Source organism: Protopterus annectens, chromosome 9.part0 (genome assembly GCF_019279795.1).
Source record: "Protopterus annectens isolate FY-2018-M chromosome 9.part0, PAN1.0, whole genome shotgun sequence".
Taxonomy (NCBI): domain Eukaryota; kingdom Metazoa; phylum Chordata; order Ceratodontiformes; family Protopteridae; genus Protopterus; species Protopterus annectens.
In genome coordinates, this window is record NC_056743.1 from 692,887,862 (window position 1) to 692,910,501 (window position 22,640).

The following is a 22,640-nucleotide window of genomic DNA, read 5'->3' on the forward strand; positions in this document are numbered from 1 at the left end:
TATACGCCAGGCACAGATCGCCTCTGAGCAGGCGGTATGCCACTGAGTAGAGCTGGAGTTTCTTTAACCGGGCAGCATATGGCATCTGTTTGAGCCCTTTGATCCTCTTGGTGAGGTACTTTTGGGGTCTTTCCAGTTGCTGCAGGTGTCTGGTAAGGTACATCCCAAAAGGGGCATTGTACTCAATTATGGGCCTGATGAGGGATGAGTAAAGAGGCACGATGACCTCCCTGATCTAGATGTGAATCCCTTCATGATTAGGTGGGCTATATAAAATGTTTTTCTAACCACTTTGGCCACGTGGTTGTCAAATGAGAGATTGCTATCAACTTGGGTCCAGGTCCCTAATTACTTCTTCAGATTTAATGGATTACCACCTATGTGGTAATTTGTGGGCACTTTGTTTTTGCCAAAGGGGATGACTATACACTTTTTGGCGTTTAGCTTGAGGCCATGGCTCTGGCACCAGTTGTCTGTTTCTATGAGGCCCTTTTGGAGGATGCTTGTGTCGGCTGGAGAGTCGATTATGGCGCCCAGTTTGGAGTCATCTGCGAACTTGGTCAGCCACAGTCCTTCCGTGTTGGCCTGTACCTCTGAGAAATATATACCAAACAAGAGAGGTCCCAGGACTGAGCCTTCTGGGACACCACTTGTAACTGGTTTGGAGTCTGACATGGCTCCAGCAATTCTAACCATGTGGTCTGGGCCAAAACAAGGTAAGCAGTAAGAGTGGAAATCTTTATGAGGTATTTGTTTCCCACAAGTTAAACAGTTATTCACTTTTTCTGACATCGGCTGAGGCAAGAAAGAGTCCCCAACGGGGTACTTAGCTTTTTAGAAGTCTTCAAAGTAGTATTCGGTAGTAGTAATCTCTGGTTCTGACCGACCGGCACTTATAACAGCTTCTGCTTGGGCCACGCCGCAAGAAAGACAGAGGAAATGGCGCCGGCTGATGCCTTTATACCCGAAGAACTGCAGCTATGACGCCGGGTGAAGTGCGACACCAGCCGAGGCCAGACCCAGACTTTGGAATCCGGCCGACCGAAGGGCTGCCTGACGACAGGACAACCCATTTGTAAGGACTGCAGATGCATCCTTGAAGGACATCTGGTTTGGAGTCTGACATGGCTCCAGCAATTCTAACCATGTGGGTTCTGTCCTTGAGCCAGTTTGCAACCCATCTAGTGACATAGGGGTTTATATTTAAGCTGGTGAGCTTATCTATAATGCCTGAGTGGGGTATTGTATCGAAGGCTTTTGTGAGGTCCAGGTAGGCTGTGTGGACCACCTTTCCCTCGTCAATGGCCTTGGTGACTGTTTCAAAGAAATCGACCAGGTTTAAGAGGCAGGATCTGCCCTTAAAGCCGAACTGGGTAGGTCCAGTGTCTGTAGGTCCACAATATCTTTATTTATGAGGTCCATGATGATCCTTTCCATAACTTTGCAGACCAAGCTAGTCAGGCTTATGGGGCGATAGTTTCCAGGATCTGTTGAGGCACCACCTTTGTGGAGAGGGACCACTGTTGATGTACGCCACTCTTTGGGTACATATCCTGTAGTAAGGCTGAGATTGAACAGTAGTTTTAGGTTTGGGTTTAGCTTTACTTGGAGTTCATGTAGGACGCAGCCCGGGACACCGTCTGGTCCCATTGATGCTGTGTTTTTTGCTTTGGAGAGGGCGGCTCTTACCTGAGCATCTGAGATGTCAGGGGGGCAGCACACTGCTGGGATAGATATTTGGCCTTTTGGTGGGGGGGGGGGTTGCGTTGAACCTGTCAGCTAGGATGTTGGCAATGTCTGTGGGTTCGGTGTATTTTTTGTCATTTTGGACTATTTCTGACCATATCTGGGTATTCCCACCCAGGTTCCTGACATAACTAAAGAAAGCCTTGTGAACTTCCTTAGTGTCCTGTGCAATTTTTCTCTCTATGCTGGCCTTAGATGATTTTGTGAGTTCCCATAGTTTTTTGCTAATACTGATCAGAGATGCCTTCCCTTTTTGGGATTTTGCTCTATCGTGTAGTAGCTTCCTTCTTCTATTGTACAGTTTGTTTATGGCTGGGGTCCACCAGACAGGATGTCTGCCTTTGGAGGATTGGGTCTTGGTTTTATTTGGGATTGCATGATCCATGCATTCCTGAAGGTGTTCATAGAATGCGTTTATAAAGGATTCTGCGGTCTGGGCCGTATTTTCCACAAGCCCGGGGGCTTTGAAGGATTCTACCTCGGTTTTGAGGAGTGTGAAATTTGCTTTAGAGAATTTTTTCACTGTGGTTTTCTGGGCAGGGTGTGGGGTCGGGATGTGAATATCCAGTGGGATTAGTTTATGGTCTGATCTTACAGTGAGGGATACACTTCTGGTCTGGGGCATAGAGTCCCCATGTCGGTGATGATCAGGTCCAGTATGTTTTCCCCTCTATTGGGAGTGGTAACAAGTTTTTCCCCTCTTGTGGGAGTGGTAACAAGTTGTTCCATAGCATTTGAGTTTATAAATTCTAGGAACCTTTGGGCTAGGGTGTTGGAGCTAGAGTAATGCTCCCAGTCTATGTTTGGGTAGTTGAAGTCGCCCAATATAATGGTGTTTGGAGAGACCTTCATATTTTCCGGTGTTGTCAGGAAGGCCGAGTGGGGTTCATGGGTTTGGGAGGGTGGTCTGCAGCAGGCTATAAACTGGAAGGCAGTTTTACCCACTGTTAGTTGCACATGGATAGTCTTTGATGCTTCGTGCTGTGCCACCAACCTGGAGGTGTGGGTATCTTTGACGAATATTGATACTCCCCCTCCTTTTGTGGTTCGGTCCAAGTTTTGGGGCCGAAAAGCATGGTATGAGGTATAACCTGGTATTGCTGGGGTGCTCTCGGGAGCCTTGAACCAGGTTGCTGTTACTGCACAGATATCGATGTTCGCCATGCTAAGGAGAGTTTCGAGGGCGTGCATCTTGAGGTTTAGACTTCTGGCGTTGATTAGCATAACTCTTAGTTTCTTATCCCTGGTGATACCTATGGAGGTGGGTTTGTCTTTTGAGCCCTGCCTAAAAAGGGCACTATGGGGGTGGCAAGAGCCTTTGCCAATATCCAAACGCCCAGGGGAGACAGGTGCAAGCCGTCCCTAGCGGAGCATCGTGGCTTGTCGAGCATGTCATCCCAAGCTGACAGGCATTGGATCCCCTTTGAATGACACCAATACTTAAGCCAATTGTTGAAATTGATCATCTTGTCTTCATATTGTGGCGTCATTCTTGGTGAGGGTAAGATGCTACTCAAGGTCAGGGTCATACCAGCCTGGGCTACATGCTCAGAGAGCTCCACTATGTCTCTTTTCATGTAGTCCAGGGAGGTACGTCTCAGGTCATTCACACCAGCATGGACAATGACCGAGTCATATTTGTACTTGCCTTGGAAGGACCTGAGTGCTTGTGTTATGTGGTGGATCCTAGCACCCGACAGGCAGCTCACCGTGACCTTCTCCTTGTTCAGCCTGGTGAGCGGGACATCAGTGTGCCTGACAATAGAGTCACCTATAACAAGTGTATCAGGTGTGTTGTTTAGCCTTAAGAGCTGTGACTGTTCGGCACACTGGCTTTGTGAGCTATGTGTTGCACGTGTTTTGTTTTGGGGTAGCGGTTGCTTGGGTGTCCGCTTTGGAGGTCTCTGCTGCTTAGGCAGATTTTTATTTAGAGCCTCCGAGTATGTTTTTGTGTGTTCATGTGTTTGGTTTGCTGTCGTGGTAGGTCTATGTGAGACTGGAATTGTAGTGAGTGTGGTTTCCTTCTCAAATGATTACCAAATAAACACATGACTGTGGCAATTTAACTCCACTTGGAGGGTTTGATCCTTTCTTTGTGACAAAATTGTGAGGAAAACATACTATGCAAGGTTCTTAAGTACACATGGCATTACAATGATGTCAAAGCAAAGGTACAGGTGAATAGGTAATTAAATGCATAAACACGTTACCATCATTCCATCCAAACAGTACTGTCATTGACTTGGATATCAATCAACTGCAGAGTGAACATCATAGCATGTGTTGTCAGGGACTGGATTTGGAACAAGGGTCATGATGGACAAGTGCCATGTTAGAAACAGTGGGGAGTGGTAAAAGAGAACTAGGCAAAATATAAGCTACAGAATTTGTTGGTTTCATCACTGGTATGTAAACCTAAGAGTAGCGCTATAACATCTAGATTCTTGGATAAGGAATATTGTTCTGCTTTGATGCCAGCTTGTGTTTGTGAATAGGTATTATACACTTCTGAGCAGAGTCAAGCATTCAACTTTGGGCAAAGTAGACAGTCTATTAGTGGCACAATGGATAGCATTGTTTCCTCACAGCAAGAGGTTGTCCACTTTGGTTCTCACCTGGGATGCCTTCAGTTCAGAGTCTACATGCCATCTTCCTCTTGTATTCAAACAGTTTTTTTTTGGGTGCTCCTGTTTCATTTGATATTCTGAAAACACGATGCAGGTAAACTGGCAATATCTAAAACTGTCCATAGGTGTGAATGCATGCATGTGTAATATGGAAGAAATGCCTGGTAATCTACTTACATTTCCCCTCTTGCCAAGTAAACTCTATGGTAGGTGGCACTTATTCACAGTGTCACTAGGATGGAATAAAAAGTGCATCAAGATTTAAGAGTCTGTAAACTGGAGAAGTAAAAAGGAAGTGGGCCTTATAAGCAGTATGTAGCTCACTGGATCTATTTAGCAGGCCACGGTGGTGTTCTCTCCAGGATAAGATAGCGGAGTCTAAAAAATTAAGTTTTGTAAGGTCTGAACTTCTACACCTGTTTACAGAGAAGAGTAGGGCACGGAGGGGGCAGCTGAAGCTTTAATAAAAGCACCTTTCACAATGCTGGTTTGGGACTGAAAGGTAAAAGGCCCACAGATATTGGAACGTCTCTGTTTTCTGTCATCTGGCACAATTTTCTCTTGTGGGAACACTGACTTTGGAGACTGATCCTTGACAAATTGTTTTGTTGGGATTTTCTAAGTTATGTTTTTGAGCTACAACCTTCAACCACAAGAGGACTAGAGCAGACATTTGTTTAGTTGCTTCTTAATAGTTACAAACTTGCTATAGCATCAGGTCATCTGCACAAAATGTTCCAGGCAAGACTGGAACCTTCCTGGTAAAGCATACAGAAGAATAACACCGTCCTAATACAAAACCTTGTGGCACTCTAGTCTGAAAACATGCAGGTAGTGGTTCTTTTATTTGAAATGCTTTCTACTTTAGGACAGGCTACCTGACAAACCATTTAAGTGAGCTCTAAAGTCATACTACTTGCTCTTGGCTACATGAATAACAGTAACTGATTTATTGTGCCAATGAAGTTGAAGACTGCTACAGAGGTTTGCCACTGGATTACTACAGCCTTCCTACAGTGAATGTGTCCAGTGAGACAAAGGAAATCAGTAATAATGCTATGTTGTTGCCTGAAAGCCATGCTGTCACTTGAGACTACACACTTAGCCTTCGTGCAATGGCTTACATGGGTGACTATCAGCCTTCCAAGTATTAAATGCTGGAAGTAATGAAACATTTCTGTAGTGTCTTTTAGGTTATGGGCTCCCATTTCATGGCAATAAAGGTGATGTATGTTGGGTGCATGCATTTAGGGTAGTTGGTAAATATAATGAGCCTTTTTAAAATCTGGGTAAAGAGAGGACACAACAGGGGAAGAAACTTTTAGAAATCCAGGGTGCAAACCATTGAAAGTTTGAAGTCCTCAGTGAGGCAGTTTCTTAAGGTGTATAACCACTGGCTTCTAGACGCCCTACTGAAGCCAAAAGAATGGATCTAAGTTATAGCTTATATCTGGGCTTGCGAGTTCAGGACAGGCATCAGCTGTGCCTCTTGTACTCTGATAATTAAGTAAGGATGGCTAGTATGGTTTCATCACATATTTATGAATTACTATATCAAAAATAAGTAATCAGCTAATGTTATATACAGACATACTACAACTGCTGATAAATCCAATCAATTTTTACTTTGTACAGTTGAAAATGTTAAACTTAATATGAATGGTGGCTTCATCAACTTATGGAGCTACAGTGAGTACAACTAATAGCCTGCTCTTAAGTCTTATAAACCACCTGAACTCAATTAATAATTTCAATAACGGAATGACGTCATTATATGCAAAGTATACGAATCCTACAGCTACACAAATGTCTTATCCTGATGTAGTGCATGAGAGGCCTTCACATTTTACTTTATCCCGTTCAATAAAAATAAGGTTATCTTAAGTAACGTAATACTATAACATACTAATGTAATGCCTGAGAAGCCTCATGTTTTATTTTATCCAGGTCAATAAAAATCAGGTTATCTTAGTTAATGTTTCATGTTGATTATTGCCTGGGGTTAGATATTCTTGGTTTCATATGGCTGCTTTTCTTCTTTTATGGCTCCTGGATAGTCAAAGTCAAGATACAAAAAATAACTTTTAATGAACATCCAATACACATTTTTTTCTGGGAATTTTCAGGGAGTTGCTGCTCTTTGCACCTCCTTAGTAATTGCAACTAGCTCACAGGTTACTCTGTCTAAAGACAAGGACAATGTCCTGACCAGTGACCTCATTTGATGAATGCATGAATCAGCAAAATACATGTTATTCTTGAAACTGCATTTGAAAATATGCAGACTTTGTCTTAACAATTACAAATGACATCAAAATTGTCTGAAATAGCTAGTATTTTCATTCAACATTTCAGTGCTTCTCTGGAGTACATTAACTTTAATTCATTAATTATGGACAGTTTATTAAAATTAATAATTATATTTACCTTCAAAACTGGAGTATCCAATCTGTTGGGATAAGAAAAGGACACATTCTTGAACTCAATGTGGCCTGTAAGGGATTCAGGAGCTAGTGTTCCAGTCCTAGTTATTTTGGGTGTTCTGTCCATGTACTCAAATATCTTCTCTGATGCTCCTACGGCTTTCTTCACATTGGGGTACACTGATAACAGAACCTGGAAGAAGAGAAATGCATGTCAAATTACAATTACTGGTGATACATTTGCTTCTCAAACAAAATCAAGACTAGAGAATTCAAACATATCACGTTTTCACCTAATGTGAACACACACGCTGAAAAGGATATAGTCTAGCTAATACTGAAATAGTAGATGTTTGCATCGTACAAAATGTCTGCTATTGACAAGTGTCAGAATGTTGTGTGTGTGAATGCATATCCATTTGGTGAGGTCTTTTAATCATAACACAAATACATATGTATTTGGGGATTCAAGAACATTACAGGGGTACAACAATTTCACCCTAGTAGTGGGAAGGCCAGAGGTGAGGATCATGTGCTCCAGTATGCAAACAACAACCTAGTGGTATCACACATTTGTACAATCAAGAGTTTCAGTTAATGGAAGAAGAACTCATAACCGGGGTAAAAGTTATATGTTCAACTGACATTATGATCTCCAATACCATCTCCCCCGGAAGGATAAAGGAAGAAAAGCAGCACCATGTAAACAACACAGTAGAAACAACTATATCACACAAGAAAGTATTCTGCCACAGGATGTGTCCTAGCCCCTGGCCTTTCCCATTCTTACCATCATGCAAGCCTTCGTATACTTAGGAAACCTCCAAGAACCCTGCCTTAGGGGCACAATATAAGGGAGCTAGTGCAAGTCACAAGAAGGGATCAATGCAGTGGGGAAGGGAAGATACTAACTTTGCTTACATATCTCGTGTCAGGAGAAAAATCAAAATAAAAAGAGGGCATGAGTACGCAGTCAGCACTTGTAAACATACCAAGCTCTAAGCAAGAGCACACTAAAATATTCAGTGATTTGAAGATCAAGTTTTTCACAAATCTGCAACAATTTTATGTACTTTGGCATTCATTTATACAGTGTAACTTATAACTAGTAAGAAACTTATTATGTTCCATCAGTAACAGGGTCTCTTATGCCTGACTGACATGCACAAGATTTAACACAACTGGTCACACATTTCAGCATTAAACCCTGTAACGCAAAATGCACTGCATTATGTAAATGCATTGAAATATGTACTCAAAGAATTTGGGGTTTTGTGTAAATAACACACACACAAAAAATCAAAAACATGCATTTCTGCAGAGAAACAAGCATTTTTGCAGGGGGTCACCCCCCCCCCCACCAAGCACCCCCACGAGTTGTTCCCATCATCACCCTTAATTTTATATTCTCACTCTCAGGTTGCTCCAATTTTCAGAAAGTCATAGCAGGTCTGCAAATGTGGTATGACCTTTGGGTAAACTGTCAGCCTTATGGTTGTGCTGCAGCCTGTTCAGTCTGTTTCCCATGTAGAAGACCACAAGACTTCGCTACCAGTAAGACAGACTTCTGATTATACATTTTAAAGAAGAAGCAGCTGCAGGTTCAAAAGCAGGTTGAGTTTTGAAAGCAAAGTTGGAGTAACCTTCTTTCTTTGTGGTGTTCTATACAAGATCCCCCTATAAAAATTGCTTAAATAGAAACAAAGAAGTGGGAGTCCTGGGGCAAACAGGTTGATATGGCCAAAAGATGTACCTTTACTGAAGTGTATTCTAGGTCAGAACTGGACAATTCACAGGTGTACTGGACCAATCATGGGTGCCCCTGCTTCAGATCAGTCTTGTCCTATGTTCTGGCACCAAAGATAAAATTGTTTCCATTTGGATAAATACAATTTCTTAGTGGCAAGTTTCCCTTAATACATGTTGCATGTCCTTTGAAAAAAGGTGATTAAAGGAATAAAAAAATATATATCATCGAAACACATTCAGATTTTGGATACTTGAATGAATCAGAGATCCCTTGCCCTGTGTGAGCAAGTCCACTCTGTCAGGAAGCTTCTAATGATTGCCTTTGGCCAGTTTTATGAGAAGGGAGGACCAATGTTGCCTGAGCCAAAAGACAGAAACCAATACCATCATTAGCAAGTCCTTCCTGATCTTTCAAGCAATTATGAAAATGAGAGGAAAGGTGGGAATGCATAAAGAAACATCCTTGTTAATGGGGCTGAAAGGCATCTGCCTTCTAGGCAAGCTACACTGCAGTTGAGTCTTTTTAGTTGTCTGTTGAGACTGGAGGTAGACAGATCTATTTGAAGAATTTACTACATGTTGATTACTTGAAGGAAGGCATCCCAGTGTAGCAGCCACTTGTGAGGGCCTACTCTGGATCTGCTCAAGGAGTCCGCCGCTATATTCCGCTCTGAAGGAATAAGTTGTGATTTACATGTACACATGATGGCAATCACAGTCAGTCTTCAAATGGGGTATGACCTTTTTCTACTCTGTTTGTTCAGACGCAACATTACAATGGTGGTGTCTGTCATCACTAAAACAGTATCTGGAGACCATAATTGTTTCAGGGCTTTTACATAATTTCAGGTGTCATTATCTCTTTCAAGTTGATGTATTTGTGCCTGTGTTGTGGTTTGCAAATTCCCTGTACCTTGACATGCTTAGACTTCCCTTCATGCAAAGTCTTGAAACATCCATGCCAGCTGTCTGTGAGGGGCTGGGAAGAAAGATAGGGACCACCAAATGAATTCTCTACTCTCAAAAGCTGAGTACTGGAAATGGGAAAGAGAGTGTGAAATGTAGAACAAACAGACTTGACAAACCACATGGATATTTCTCATATGAAGTCTGGCAAGAGAAATCAGGAGGATGGAAGAGGTCAGAAAAACAAGAGCTCTTAGAAACTCTCTTGCAGTGGTCATTTCCTGATGAGAAAGCTTGAGGAAGTAATGATGACAAGACTGCATGTTTTCTGGGGTAAGAAAGGCAGTCATATGGTAGATATCTAAATGAAAACCCCGAGAAAATAACAACAGTCTGACAGACTGGAGAAGAGATGATTTTTTTTTAAATTCAAGGTGAATCCCAAGTTTCCAAAAAGACTCATTGTGAAGTCTAAAGCTATTTTGTTGAGGACAAGATTAGGTACTCATCCAGGTAAAGAAAAATGTGTATGCACTTAAGTTTGCAATAAGCAGTCAATGCGGCAAGGAACATAGCAAACACTTTGAGAAGTAGAAAGTTCAAAGGGCAAAGAAGTAAACTGATAATGCAATTCTAAAACAAAGAATCTTAAAAAGGATCTGTTATTCTTATGAAAGTGAATACACGGATAAGCATCTTTTAGGTTTACAGTGATCAAAAATGGTTGAGGTAAAAGAAGAGGAAAACGAGTGTGAAGTGTCAACATACTGAACTTTTGAACCTGTGAAAGTATTTTTTTTCTGGATAGATCTAAAATGAGCCTCCTGGTGTCCTCTTTCCTGGCACCAGAAAAAATCTTGAATAAAATCATTTTCTCCACTGGTCTGTGGGCATTGCCTCTATGATCCCTTGAATAAGTATATCTGAAATGACTGAGGGATTGAAATGATGCTGATTATCTTGGAGTCTGAGGAATTTCTGATGGAGTGTAAAAGGTTGCCTCTGGGAGCTTCAATCATGTTCTACAACATAAAGACCGAGTCTGGGGTTACAGACTGTCATGCAGGCAGGCAAACAAAAAGGTTTCCTACAATTTTGTGTAGAAGAACAGGGTGAGGAAGACAGGAAGGAAACATGTGACAACGATAGAAGATTTTTTCTTTGATAGTTGGATGCCCATGATCCATCCGGTTTTCTTTTTATGATTCCCTGACATTCTTTTTTAATGCATTCTTTTCTGCATTTTTGATGATCACATTTCAAAGTTATGTGAATAAAAAGGCTCCTGGATTAAATGGATAGCTCCTTTTAAATTTGAGAACTGGAGATAAGAAAATCTGTTTGACTCCCTGAATTCATTTTTCATAGGAACATATTATACAAGCAAATACCAGGACCATAAAATGCCTAGCCATATACACCATTAAAAAGACAAACTTAAAAGTCCTTGCTAACCTTTTCAAGCACTTAACAGTTCTCATCTCCGAAACTGAGCAGGATGTGGAGTAAATTTGTGTCTACCCATCCTGTCATCAAGATCTGCCCTAAAGGTAGCCAAAGTAGCACTTTTTTTTTTTTTTACCTGTAGTGGTAACTTATTCTGTAGGCTAGAAATATTTTGAGCAAAAAAACACATCACTCCAGTGAGACCTGTTTATTTGTTGGTGTAGATTTAGGTTCTTAGTGGGGGTATTATTTTTTTTAGAGCCACTGGTTTTGCAAAGAAATTAGACAGGGTCTTTCATGGCTTGACAAGGAAAACACCAGTCACCCTGCAGCAATTTGTAGGCTCCTGAGTACAAAGACAGTAATTCCAGTCTACTGGAGTAGCTGAAAGATTTAAGACCTTTAATTTTCTCGGTTAGAAATCTTTGAGGCCTTTCCAATTGAGCAATATGCTTGGATGTGTGCAAATCAAGTGGAGCACTGTAGATGGGTCTGATGAGGGAAGACTACAGTGGTAGGATAACTTCTCTGCACCTAGGAAGATATTCTGTTAGAAATCAACTGAGCCAGATAGAAGGATTTTCTGACTATGGCGGAAACATGAGGATCAAATGAATAATGTATACTCCATATTAATATTATTGAGTGCTCACAACTAAACAAGAGAAAAAAAAAACACAACATATTCCCCTGCTGGCAGGATAATACCAGCTTATAACAGATTCAACACTGCACTAGTGCGGCACCTCACTGACTGTTCTGCAGGTGATCTCTCTCTCATGGTTACCAGGTTGACAGGGTCAACAGAAGAAAGGCAAACAGTTGGCTGTGGAAGGACAAAACAGCAGTACAATGAGAAAATTAATGATTCACACAGTACCCATCCCACAAAAAATTTTACTGGACTTCCTCATCACAATGGCAGCATACAAGAGTTACGGAAGATTAGTGTAGAAAGGAAAGAACACCACAGACTCAAATTCCTACACTGTGAACTTTCTTTATATTATCACTCTTCTAAAGATGGTGATTCCCAATGAGCCAGAGACATTTTTCAGGGAAGATACAAAAACGAAAAACATTCTACCACATACAATGTAAAGGGTATAACCCGATTATTATTAAGTGAAATGTATTACTCAGAAATGTTACACAACAATTGATGTTTTTTTACGAACAGAAAAACAAGGTCCATTTCTGTTCTTCTACAGACCTCTTTGGAAAGACAATGTACTAAAAAACTAACAATTTTACATTTCTTAAACTACAAATATCAAGACTGGAATGGCTAAGTGCTTTATAAAGAAAATTAAAGGATTGAACAGTGAGAAGTGATCACCTATTGCTAGATGCTTTAGGTTTGAAATGGGGAATATAAACTTCCATCTGCAAGTTCACCCACAAATGACTGACAAATACCATCATCCATTGTATTCTTACAATATGAAAAAGTTGAAATGCTCTCCCTCACTAAATTCTCAAATTCTAGTGAATCAGTACCAAGAAACTGTATTTTAGATGCAGAATGCAGCTTCTTGTCAGGTAATGCCATTTCTTATCACTTCTGAAGAGGATCTTGACTTGTCAATCAGCAAAAATAAAGTACAATAAAGGAATGTGACAGTTTAAAATAACTGAATAACACAGGTGTATTTGTATGTCTGAATTTTTTTTTCTATTCAAGATGTTGGTATTCTGAAAGAGGTTATAAACCTTTGGTGGGAGTTATTTAAGAATTTCTTCCCAGTGGAACAGGCAGGAAGTGGATCCAAAATCAGGATATGTACTCAATAATACAGTGTAAAATAATATTTCTCCAGGGATAAGTCAAACAATGAGCTGAAGATGAGCACTGTGACTTCAAGAATGATACCATAACACAATAATGTACAACTAAAGAATCTCATTACACACCTGCAGAAGTAAAACTCACTAAATGCATTGACTGACTATAACACAGTAGCCCAAGAAGCATATAACTGAGGCAGTGACATATTTCTTGTATGAACACAGCAGTCAGGTTTACTTTATATCCCACCTCCCAGAGGTTTAGCTTTATTCTTCTATAATGCACACCACTTCATCATGTTGCTGAATGAATGCATTCTTTTGACGAGCATCCAGCTCAGCTCTGACTTACCTCCACTGCATAAGTAAACTGCATTTCATACAAAACAAATGCCACCAGGTCTCCACTGCTGACATCTCCATGAGTCACCAGACGGCCTCCATAGTACAAGATACTGACCTTCAATGCCAAACCAGACAACTGTCACAGAGAAAATAAGCATATCTAAGTAATACAATAATAAGACAGACTGTTATAGTTCTCTAAACAGAACACTTCTGAAGGCCATAAATGCACTACAAAAATCTAACTGATGTTACTTGGTAAGCATTGCAGTTTTATGAGCAGTGATATTTATAGCAGATTAATGAGAGACAAAACCTCATATAAAGCAATAAACTGTCTAAACAACACAACCTTCAACTAATCTGAAACACCCATAAGTGTATTTTTGTAGGCAGCAGACACAGCATTTGTTTTCAGATCAACAGACAACACTGTCTATATTGTACATCAAATTATCCACAAATCCTATGGCCAGGAAAGCACCACACATCATCATTTTGACTTTCAATACATTCTCCAACTATTTAAAGACCCAAATACCTCATTAGTTTTCTGCTCTGCTCCTTATCAGATACAATTATGGTCAAATGACACAAGAAATTGCACCAGCTATATTTAACCACATCTACAGTTACTACTGTTGGAAGCATCTTAAAAAATCCATAAAGTAGCCCTCTCTGCACTGGTGTCATATACTAGAAGGGGAAGATGCTATTCTATATTCTTCAGGTCATGTCTGAAAACTGTCTAGCCTTGGATCAATGTGCTCACATCATGGTTACCAAATGATTACATAAATACCCACAATACACTGCTGGGTTCCTGTCTTCAGAGAGAGTGCATTTTCTGATGGTCAGCTTGAACTATGTGCTGCTCCAAATTCAGGCACCTCACTCTTCAGTACAGCTCCTCTGCAGTTAATTACAAGCAGCACAGCACACCACACTAATAACTGTGATATCACCAATGAACTAATGTTTGCACTTGATTCACCACAACTGTTACAGACAGTCAATACTTTGTTAAAATCCAAACTGTCAAAAAACAATATAAGCAGCACAATGTAACTGTGTGATCAGACTGCTCCATGACAGTGCAAAAATTATGCTGACAAACTTAAAACAAGCAGCAAAATTATTTGTGACTGGAGTGACTTAAGTATATTTAATAAAATTAAATATATACCTATAAACAAATAATCTGTTCAACAATCCTTATATAAAAACAAATTATTATTTTGCATAAATGTTTCAATATGTAGTGTTAAATATTGGTCACTTTTAAAAGTATGTCAAAGGCAGGAAGCATTATCAGCATGCCCCAGCTACTGTGCCTTGCCTCTTTAAATCATTACATTGAAGACAGGTGGCATGATAAAATCAGATGAAACATTTTGTAAAATATAAGTGTTGTCTATCGCACAGTGGTACATAACACAAAATGTAGTAATAATGAACACTAACACTGTTGGTCCACATGAATCCAGCGTAGGCTACTGCCTCCTTCTTGTTCAGCTTGTATGTTTCTTGCAACTTCTTGCTGTAGCGTTCTGCCTCACCATCCTCATTAGCAAAGCTCCGCACTGTCTTTATGGAGGAGAAGGTCTCCACTGCCACATCATTGGCCTTAGCCAAGGACTCCTGTACTTTCACAGCAAGATTCTAGTGAGAGAACAATGTGAGAAAGGAAAATATAAAAATATGTTAGGTCTCGGATGACTCGAATCACATATACATACAATGGTAGTTTACAAGGCTGAATCACAAATGAACCTTAGTGCATCCAATACAGTCATTTCAGATACAAGTCACAGAATTTATAGTCCAGTGAGTTACCCCTCTCTGGCAGCTCCATCCAATATTAACATTTGGTGAATAATAGCACACACACACACACACACACACACGCATACAAGCGGGGATGAGCGCACACACACACAGACACACACAGACACAGATACTGTGATAAGTAATACCACAATCTAAAGAAGAAATTTAAACACTGTTTTGTTGTAAAAAATGAAAAAAATGCAATGCCTTGGTATTTCTCTTCTTGATACTACAGACTTTATAAAACAGTGAGCTATTTCTTGGCTACACAAATCAATTAATTAACCAATCAGATAACTGTCGAAATACTTAAAATTTTATGATTTTATATATATATATATATATATATATATATATATATATATATATATATATATATACATACATCAGATTAAAACCAGCTTAACAGCACGTCCCAAAATGGTTATGGATAAAAGAAGCTGTGATAAAATATAATCAGCTGTAGTAAATGAAAATATACTCAGTAAGTACCATGGCTCAACAGTATACTTCTTTCTTATTACTACAATATAAAAACATTGCCTTTTGATTTGTTTAGCAAGTCATACTGGCTACATTGTATTACAATGCAATACTTATCACATCTTTTTGTTACAAAAAGCCTTCTAAAAAACAGCAAAACCTAAACTACATATGCTGTCTCCATCTACTGCCTGAAAAAAGAAGTTATGTCTTACCATAACTTCTTTCATTCATCACTGATGGGTTCGGTTCTGAGCCCTCAAACAGAGTCTGCCTATTACCAAGCTCGCGCCAGCCAAAAAAACTCTCGAGCTAAGCTTCTACCTAGAATGCCATTCTCCCTGTTACCTCAGATCAAGAAGTAAAGTTGAGGTCACTTCTGCATAAATATCCTAGTACACCATTTGGACCCAAAGCATCCCCCAGGAGCCTTTGGCGGGGGAAGGGGAATGGGATGACATGAATGAAAGAAGATGAACAACACAAATGGAACATTATGGTAAGACAATAACCTCTTTATCTGATGTTGTTCATCATCTTTCCATTCATCATTGATGGGACAGAATCCCAAGCTACCTTGAGGTACATGGGCAGTCCTTATAGAAGAACATTCCTGAGTACCATTGAGCCAAAGGCAGCTCTCCCCCTGGAGACCAAGTCCAATTTTTAATGATTGATAAAGGTATGAGGTTTAACCCAAGTGGCTGATGTGCAAATGTCATCCATGGAAACCCTGGAATGGAAAGCTACAGATGTTGTCATAGATCTAGTGGAGTGAGCTTTAACCTCTTGCATAGGTTCTTTTGTGAGGGAATAGATAAAACGTTTGCAGCCCCTTAGCCATTTTGATAATGTAAGCTTGGAAACAGAATTTCCCATTCTAGGCCCAGAAAAGGAGATGAAAAGCTGTTCAGACTTACGGATAGGCTTGGTCCTGTCTAGGTAGAATCTTAGTTGCCTATGTACATCCAAGGAATGTAGGCAGTACTCTCATTTATTGGGAATGTAGGCAGTACTCTCATTTATTGGTATAATTTGGAAAGAACACTGGTAGGTCAATGGTCTGGTTAATGGAAAAATCAGAAACAACTTTGGGAGGGAAGGATGGGTTCGTCCGGAGTGATACTCTGTCTTTATGGAAGACCAGATAGAGCCTCTTCATACACAATGCCAGCAGCTCCGAGACCCGTCTGGCTGACACAATGGCTGCTAAAAACAAAGATTTACAGGACAAGAACTTTAGGTCACACTTCAATGCGGGTTCAAAGGGGGTTTGAGTCAAAGACTGAAGGACAAAGTGAGGTTCCATGGTTCCACGGGCTGTCTGACAGGAGGCCTGATGTGAGAGGTTCCCTTGGGAAAGGCTTTGCATAGATGTAAGGAGAGGAGAGGGGTTCTCCTTGGGCAGGGAAAGAATTTTGTCAGGTCTCCAAGGGATCGCCTCAATGGAATCAGGGTTCTTTCAAGCGTGCTGCACAACGAGCTGGATGAGCTCATCGGCAGGCAGGGTCACCCAAGAGGTAGATGGCCGGGTCCGAAAAGCCTTCAGGAACACGGACTCCTCAGATGAAGGGTTGGAGGGCTTCCAGTCGCCACTCTATTTCAGGATTTCAAGGATGTCTCCAAAGGAGACATCATCAGGAGGTGACTGCGGGGACCCTTCACCATCATCGTAATCCATGTCTTCCATTAGAGACTCCTCGGGCGAGTCTACGTGCTTTCTCTTGCATGATCTCTTCCAAGGAGGCTCCTCGGTGGGGGCCTCTGAGGAGGACTCAGAAGACTGGGTACCCTGAACATGGGTGTCCTGCGGCATCTCTGCCTGGTGCCCCTGGGAGGTGGTCTGTGGCAGCTGTAGCTCAGGGGGCAGGAACTGGGATTCTGACATCGAGGGAGTGCTTCCAGAAGCAAGAGCCCTCCCCATCGCATGGAGAGCAGGTCCACCCGAAGAGGGATGGGAGCCCGGAACTGAGAAAAGAGGAGGCCTGATGTGAGAGGTTCCCTTGAGAAAGGCTTTGCATAGATGTAAGGAGAGGAGAGGGGTGCTATCTAGACCACTGTGGAAATTAGAAAATCGCCACCAGGTGTACTCGTACAGTAGAGGCAGAGGCTCCATTATCAAAAAACTTAGCCAGGTATTACAGCACTGCAGTCAATGGAGCCGATTATGGGTCTAGCATGTTATCCTTAGACCAGGTGGAGAACCTTTTCCATTTATCTTGATATAGTCTTCTGGTGGATGTTTTATGAGAGGCCAAAATTATGTCCCAAACAGGTGAGGTGAGATTAGCTTGCCTGGCAACTAGCAGAAGTGGAGAAACCAAGATGTTAGCTTGAGACTGGACAGATTTGGGTGGCTCAACCCTTGGAGGTGAGTAATCAGATCTGGAAGAGGGTCCAGAATCCACGTGGGTATACTAGGTGAGGCCAAAGGAAGGAGAACCAAACTTGTCGAGGCCAGAATGGGGCTATGAGGATTACCTTGCATCTCAACCGAAGAGCTTTCTTTAAGAATTGTGGGATAAGTGGGGTGGGGGAGTAAGCATAAGTCCCGTGGGCCAATCGTGGATCAGAGCGTCCCTTAGGGACTCCCCCTCCGGGGGGGGAACAGGGCGAAATAGCTGCTGCACTTGTTGTTCGATGGGTAAGCAGAAAGACTGCAGCAAGGCTAGCCCCAATGGCTGAAGATTTGTCACCACCTCGGGATTGAGGGACCACTCATGAGGCAGGAGGACGCATCTGCTCTGATTGTCCACAATTATGTTGGAGCTCCCCGGGATATGCGTTGCTATCGGAAAGCGGTCAGAAGCTATCACCCACTGCCATATTCTCATGGCCTCTCGACATGGGGTAGGACTTGGTTCCTCCTTGCTTGTTGATATACCAGACTACTGACATATTGTCTGACTGAACTGCAATCATCCCAGAAGGGAGAACCGGGTGAAATGCCTGCAATGCTAACAGCACCGCTCTCAGTTCTAGAACGCTGATATGCAGGTTGGCCTCTAGGGTGGACCATGTGCCTTGGACTGTCTTTCCCTGAAAATAGCCCCCCACCTGATCAGGGAAGCATCAGTGGTCACAATGGCCTTGGGCTGAGGAGACTGGAATGGGCGACTCCAAAGTTCTGCATCTGGCCTCATCCACCAAAGAAGGTCCTGCTTGTAGGAGTTGGTTATATAAATCTGGGAACTGAGAGACTGGAAATTTGGGAACCACTGCGAAAGAAGTAGCCACTGCAGAATTTATTTATTTATTTATTTATTTTATTTTACATTTGTTGACCGGGCTAGTCCAGCTGGATACATATCCATTTTCAGCAGAGGCCCGGGGAGAAAAGCTCCTCGAGAGTACAAAACAAAGTATGACGTTAATCAAATAAAAACAGTAAATAAAATTCACAGTTTAACAAATAGAAGTACTATATACAATTTAGCTATATTATGCAAAAAAGAACATATTGAAATAAAAAGTTGGGTAACAGGTAAGTAAATAAGTACAGTACAGGAACATGCTAGAAAGAAGTGTGTTAACATAAGATACTAGAGTGACATAAGAGAGATAATAAGATATACGAGATAGTCAAGATTAGTTAAGAGACAAGTTATGCTTCTGGATTCAAGTATGCAGGTAGATTATACAGACATTAAGATTTAGAGATTTAGTGAGAAGACAAGAGTAGTTGTACACGTGCAGCTTCGCAAGGGGCACTATTGGGATTGAAGCTGCCATGGAACCTAGGGCCTGAAGAACCTACCTTGCTGAAACTTTCATTTGACAAGAGTATCACCTGGAGCTGAAGCCTCAATTGCTGGAGTCTGTGGGCTGGGAGTGACACTAGTGAGGACTGGGTGTTGAACACTGCTCCAATGAATTCTATTTGCTGCGTAGGAGCAAGGTTTGATTTCTCCCAGTGTACTGTTATTCCCAGAGTTTTTGCCAGAGAGAGTGTAATGCAGGTGTAATGCAGGGCTGTTACCAGCAGATGCTTGGTGGGGGCGGTGAGGAGCCAGTCATCCAAATATGGAAACACTCGGAATCCTTGTAGTCTCAAATAAGCTGTGACCACTGCCATGTACTTCGTGAACACTCTGGGGCCTGTAGAGAGACCTAATGACAGGGCACAAAACTGATAGCGACCGGCTCCCAGCCGGAAGCAAAGCAGACTCCTGGAGCATTTGTCCATTTTGATGTGGTAATACGCATCCTGAGAGATCTATCAAGCACATCCAATCGCCTTTCCTTAAAAAAGGAAGAATGGACTAATCTGTGACCATCCGGAATTTGGTTTGGGTGACAGACTTGTTCAAGCTTCTGAGATCAAGAATGGGTCTCCAGTCCCCTGTCTTTTTTGGCACCAAAAAAAAATCTTGAGTAGAACCCGGATCCACATTGGTCTGGTAGGACTGGCTGGATGACTCTTTTTTTGAGACAGCTTTTTTATTTCTGAAGCTGTGTCTTCCCTTTGACTGGGTGGAACATGAGGAAGCTCTTTTGGAAGTGCTGGTTGACAAGAAGGGGGAACGGTGTAACCTCTGGTGATTATACACTGCACTCAACGATCGGTGGTAATAGAGTGCCAGGCAGCCACCCTGGTGCAGTGAAAAACGACCCCCCACTGCTTCCAGAGGTAAGCAATCAGGCTGCCCTTCAGAAGCGCTGGTAAGGCTGTCCAGAGAAGGAATCACTGGAGCCCTGGTTACGAGGACCCCTACTGCCCCAGTAGGGGCATCTTCCAAAATTGTTACCCCCTCTGCCCCTGGGGGTATCATCAAAACGTGCGGCATGGAAAGGACCCTGAGATTTTTTGTGCCATATTTTCCCACTCCTCTGATTCCTGGAAAAGGACCGCTGAGGGTTGGAAAACCTTAGGCCTATGGCAGACAGGGTTCTGCTGTCTTACTCGCACCTGGCTAGCATGTCTTTCACCTTGGAGCCAAAAAGGGACGATGCTTCGATGGAAGCTTTCAGAAAGGAAGACTTGAAGGGATCTGCTAGGTCACAAATGCGCTTCCAGGCATGATGTCTCATGACAATGCCTGAACCCACCGCTCTAGCCACCCCTTCGGTTGCATGTGATAGCAACCTCATGGACGAGTTGAAAATCGATTCCAGGGTTGCGAGCTGTGAGGCAACTTTGTCCCTTACCTCGTCAGACACCTGTCCTGTGAATGTTCCATAGAGTTCGGAGTTCAAGTCCCTCTGGAGTCTTGTAAAATGTGCCAAGTAGTTCAGAGACCGTATGGCAAAGGTCGGTGATGCATAAACTCACTTCCCAAGTCTGTCCACTGCCCAGGACTCTCTGTTGGGCGGGTGGACAGCACGACTCTCCTCAGCCAAGTCCTGTGTCATGACCGCCACCACCATTGCATCGACTGGTAACCCTCTTGACCAATGCGGGTTCTCCTTGGGCAGGGAAAGAATTTTGTCAGGTCTCCAAGGGATCGCCTCAATGGAATCAGGGTTCTTCCAAGCGTGCTGCACAACGAGCTGGATAAGCTCATCAGCAGGCAGGGTCACCCAAGAGGTAGATGGCTGGGTCCGAAAAGCCTTCAGGAACACGGACTCCTCAGACGAAGGGTTGGAGGGCTTCCAGTCGCCACTCTATTTCAGGATTTTAAGGATGTCTCCAAAGGAGACATCATCAGGAGGTGACTGCGGGGACCCTTCACCATCATCGTAATCCATGTCTTCCATTAGAGACTCCTCGGGCGAGTCTACGTGCATTCTCTTGCACGATCTCTTCCAAGGAGGCTCCTCAGTGGGGGCCTCTGAGGAGGACTCAGAAGAGTGGGTACCTTGAACAGGGGTGTCCTGCAGCATCTCTGCCTGGTGCCCCTGGGAGGTGGTCTGTGGCAGCTGTAGCTCAGGGGGCGGGAACTGGGATTCTGATGTCGAGGGAGTGCTTCCAGAAGCAAGAGCCCTCCCCATCACATGGAGAGCAGGTCCACCCAAAGAGGGGTGGGAGCCCGGAACTGAGAAAGACAACCTCGGGACCGGGGTCACACCCTGCACTGACGAACCAGCCACCATGAATGGAGCCTCAAGTAGGATCGGTGCAGACGAGACAACCTGAACCGAGGACGGAACCGAAGGCACACCCGGAACCCTGCCCAGAGCCGAGGAGCCCACCCCCCCAATCCTGAGATTGAGGAAGCACTGGTTTTGTGGGAACCGAGGACTAAAGGGGCAAACCCGGAGCCTGAGTGAGGTCCACTATAGGCACCAAAGTGGTGGGTTTCAGAGAAGGACGTCGGAGCAGAAAGCTTCAGAATAGGAATGGTCGAAGGAAGAGAGTAAGATGGAGTCTGAGGAGAAACCAACCCAAGTCCTGGAGGCGGATGGGTCTTAGAAGGTGTGGGTATCCCCCTGGCTGCTAACAGCTGGTGCAAAAGATGCACCACATCAAGTTCTGACAGGCTACTGGTGAATCTAGTGGATACTCCAGATGGGGAGTCAGGCCGATCAATGAACGGGCTATACATATGACCCAGGAACGGATCTACAGATGGAGAGTATCGGGTCCGTGGTGCAAGGTCTGCCAGCACCGATGTCTCAAGTTTCGAGACTGGGATCAAAGGGGTCAAGTCCAGTTTAGCCGAAACAATGCTCGGTGCTGAAGGGGCACTTGGAGCTGAAGCGGGCGGTTTCAATGTCATATCAGAGGTAGGCACCAAAGACGTGCACTCAGCTGGAGTGGTTGCAGGTGCCAAAGTCGTAGCAGGCATGGTGAGGTCTATCGTCTGTGCCGGAGGCAGAATCGGAGCCAAAGCTGGCACTAATATCATAAGTTTCGAAGTGATCGAAGCCAACAAGGACAGTGCCAATGAGGCCAATTTATGTTCCGAGGACAACTTTGGAACTTTTGGTTTCACAGGTTTACCCTGATCACCCGAAGGTGAAGAGGGAACCGACTGGGACCTCTTTTTGTCTTTAGTAGGAGGGGGTTGAGACCTCCATCGCAGAAATGGCATCTGAAAAGTAAGTAACCCTTAAGTAACCCTTTCAGTATCAATTTATTCTTGCACTCATTCAGAGTGCATTGACTGAAGCTTTGACAAATGCCACAGGGAGGTTGCACCAAAAGATGGGGCACCCCCCCAAACAATACACACAATCATCGTGAGAGTCACTAATAGGTAACGTGACATTAAAAGAAGTACAATGCTTAAACCCCAAAGTACCCTTCTTATCAAACATCTTGGAAGAGAGACATAACAGGCTAGCACTTCAAAAACAAAATCAAAATGAGTCTGTTTTAGCAATTCAGACAGAGTTGAAAACTGCACAGTATTAC

At 42.9% G+C, this 22,640-nt stretch overlaps 1 protein-coding gene across 1 annotated transcript in view; it reads right to left on the minus strand.

Annotated features, from left to right (window-relative positions):
* LOC122811457 (ABC-type oligopeptide transporter ABCB9-like) overlaps positions 1 to 14,699 on the minus strand; it is an 82,050-nt gene extending 67,351 nt beyond the window's left edge. The window contains exons 1-3 of the mRNA XM_044083310.1: positions 14,495 to 14,699; positions 13,038 to 13,166; positions 6,801 to 6,989 (exon numbers count right to left, since the gene is read on the minus strand). Of these exons, the coding sequence (XP_043939245.1) occupies positions 6,801 to 6,989; positions 13,038 to 13,166; positions 14,495 to 14,509 (333 nt within the window). The 5' untranslated portion in view covers positions 14,510 to 14,699. The remainder of the gene's footprint in view (positions 1 to 6,800; positions 6,990 to 13,037; positions 13,167 to 14,494) is intronic.
* Positions 14,700 to 22,640: the final 7,941 nt, after the last annotated feature.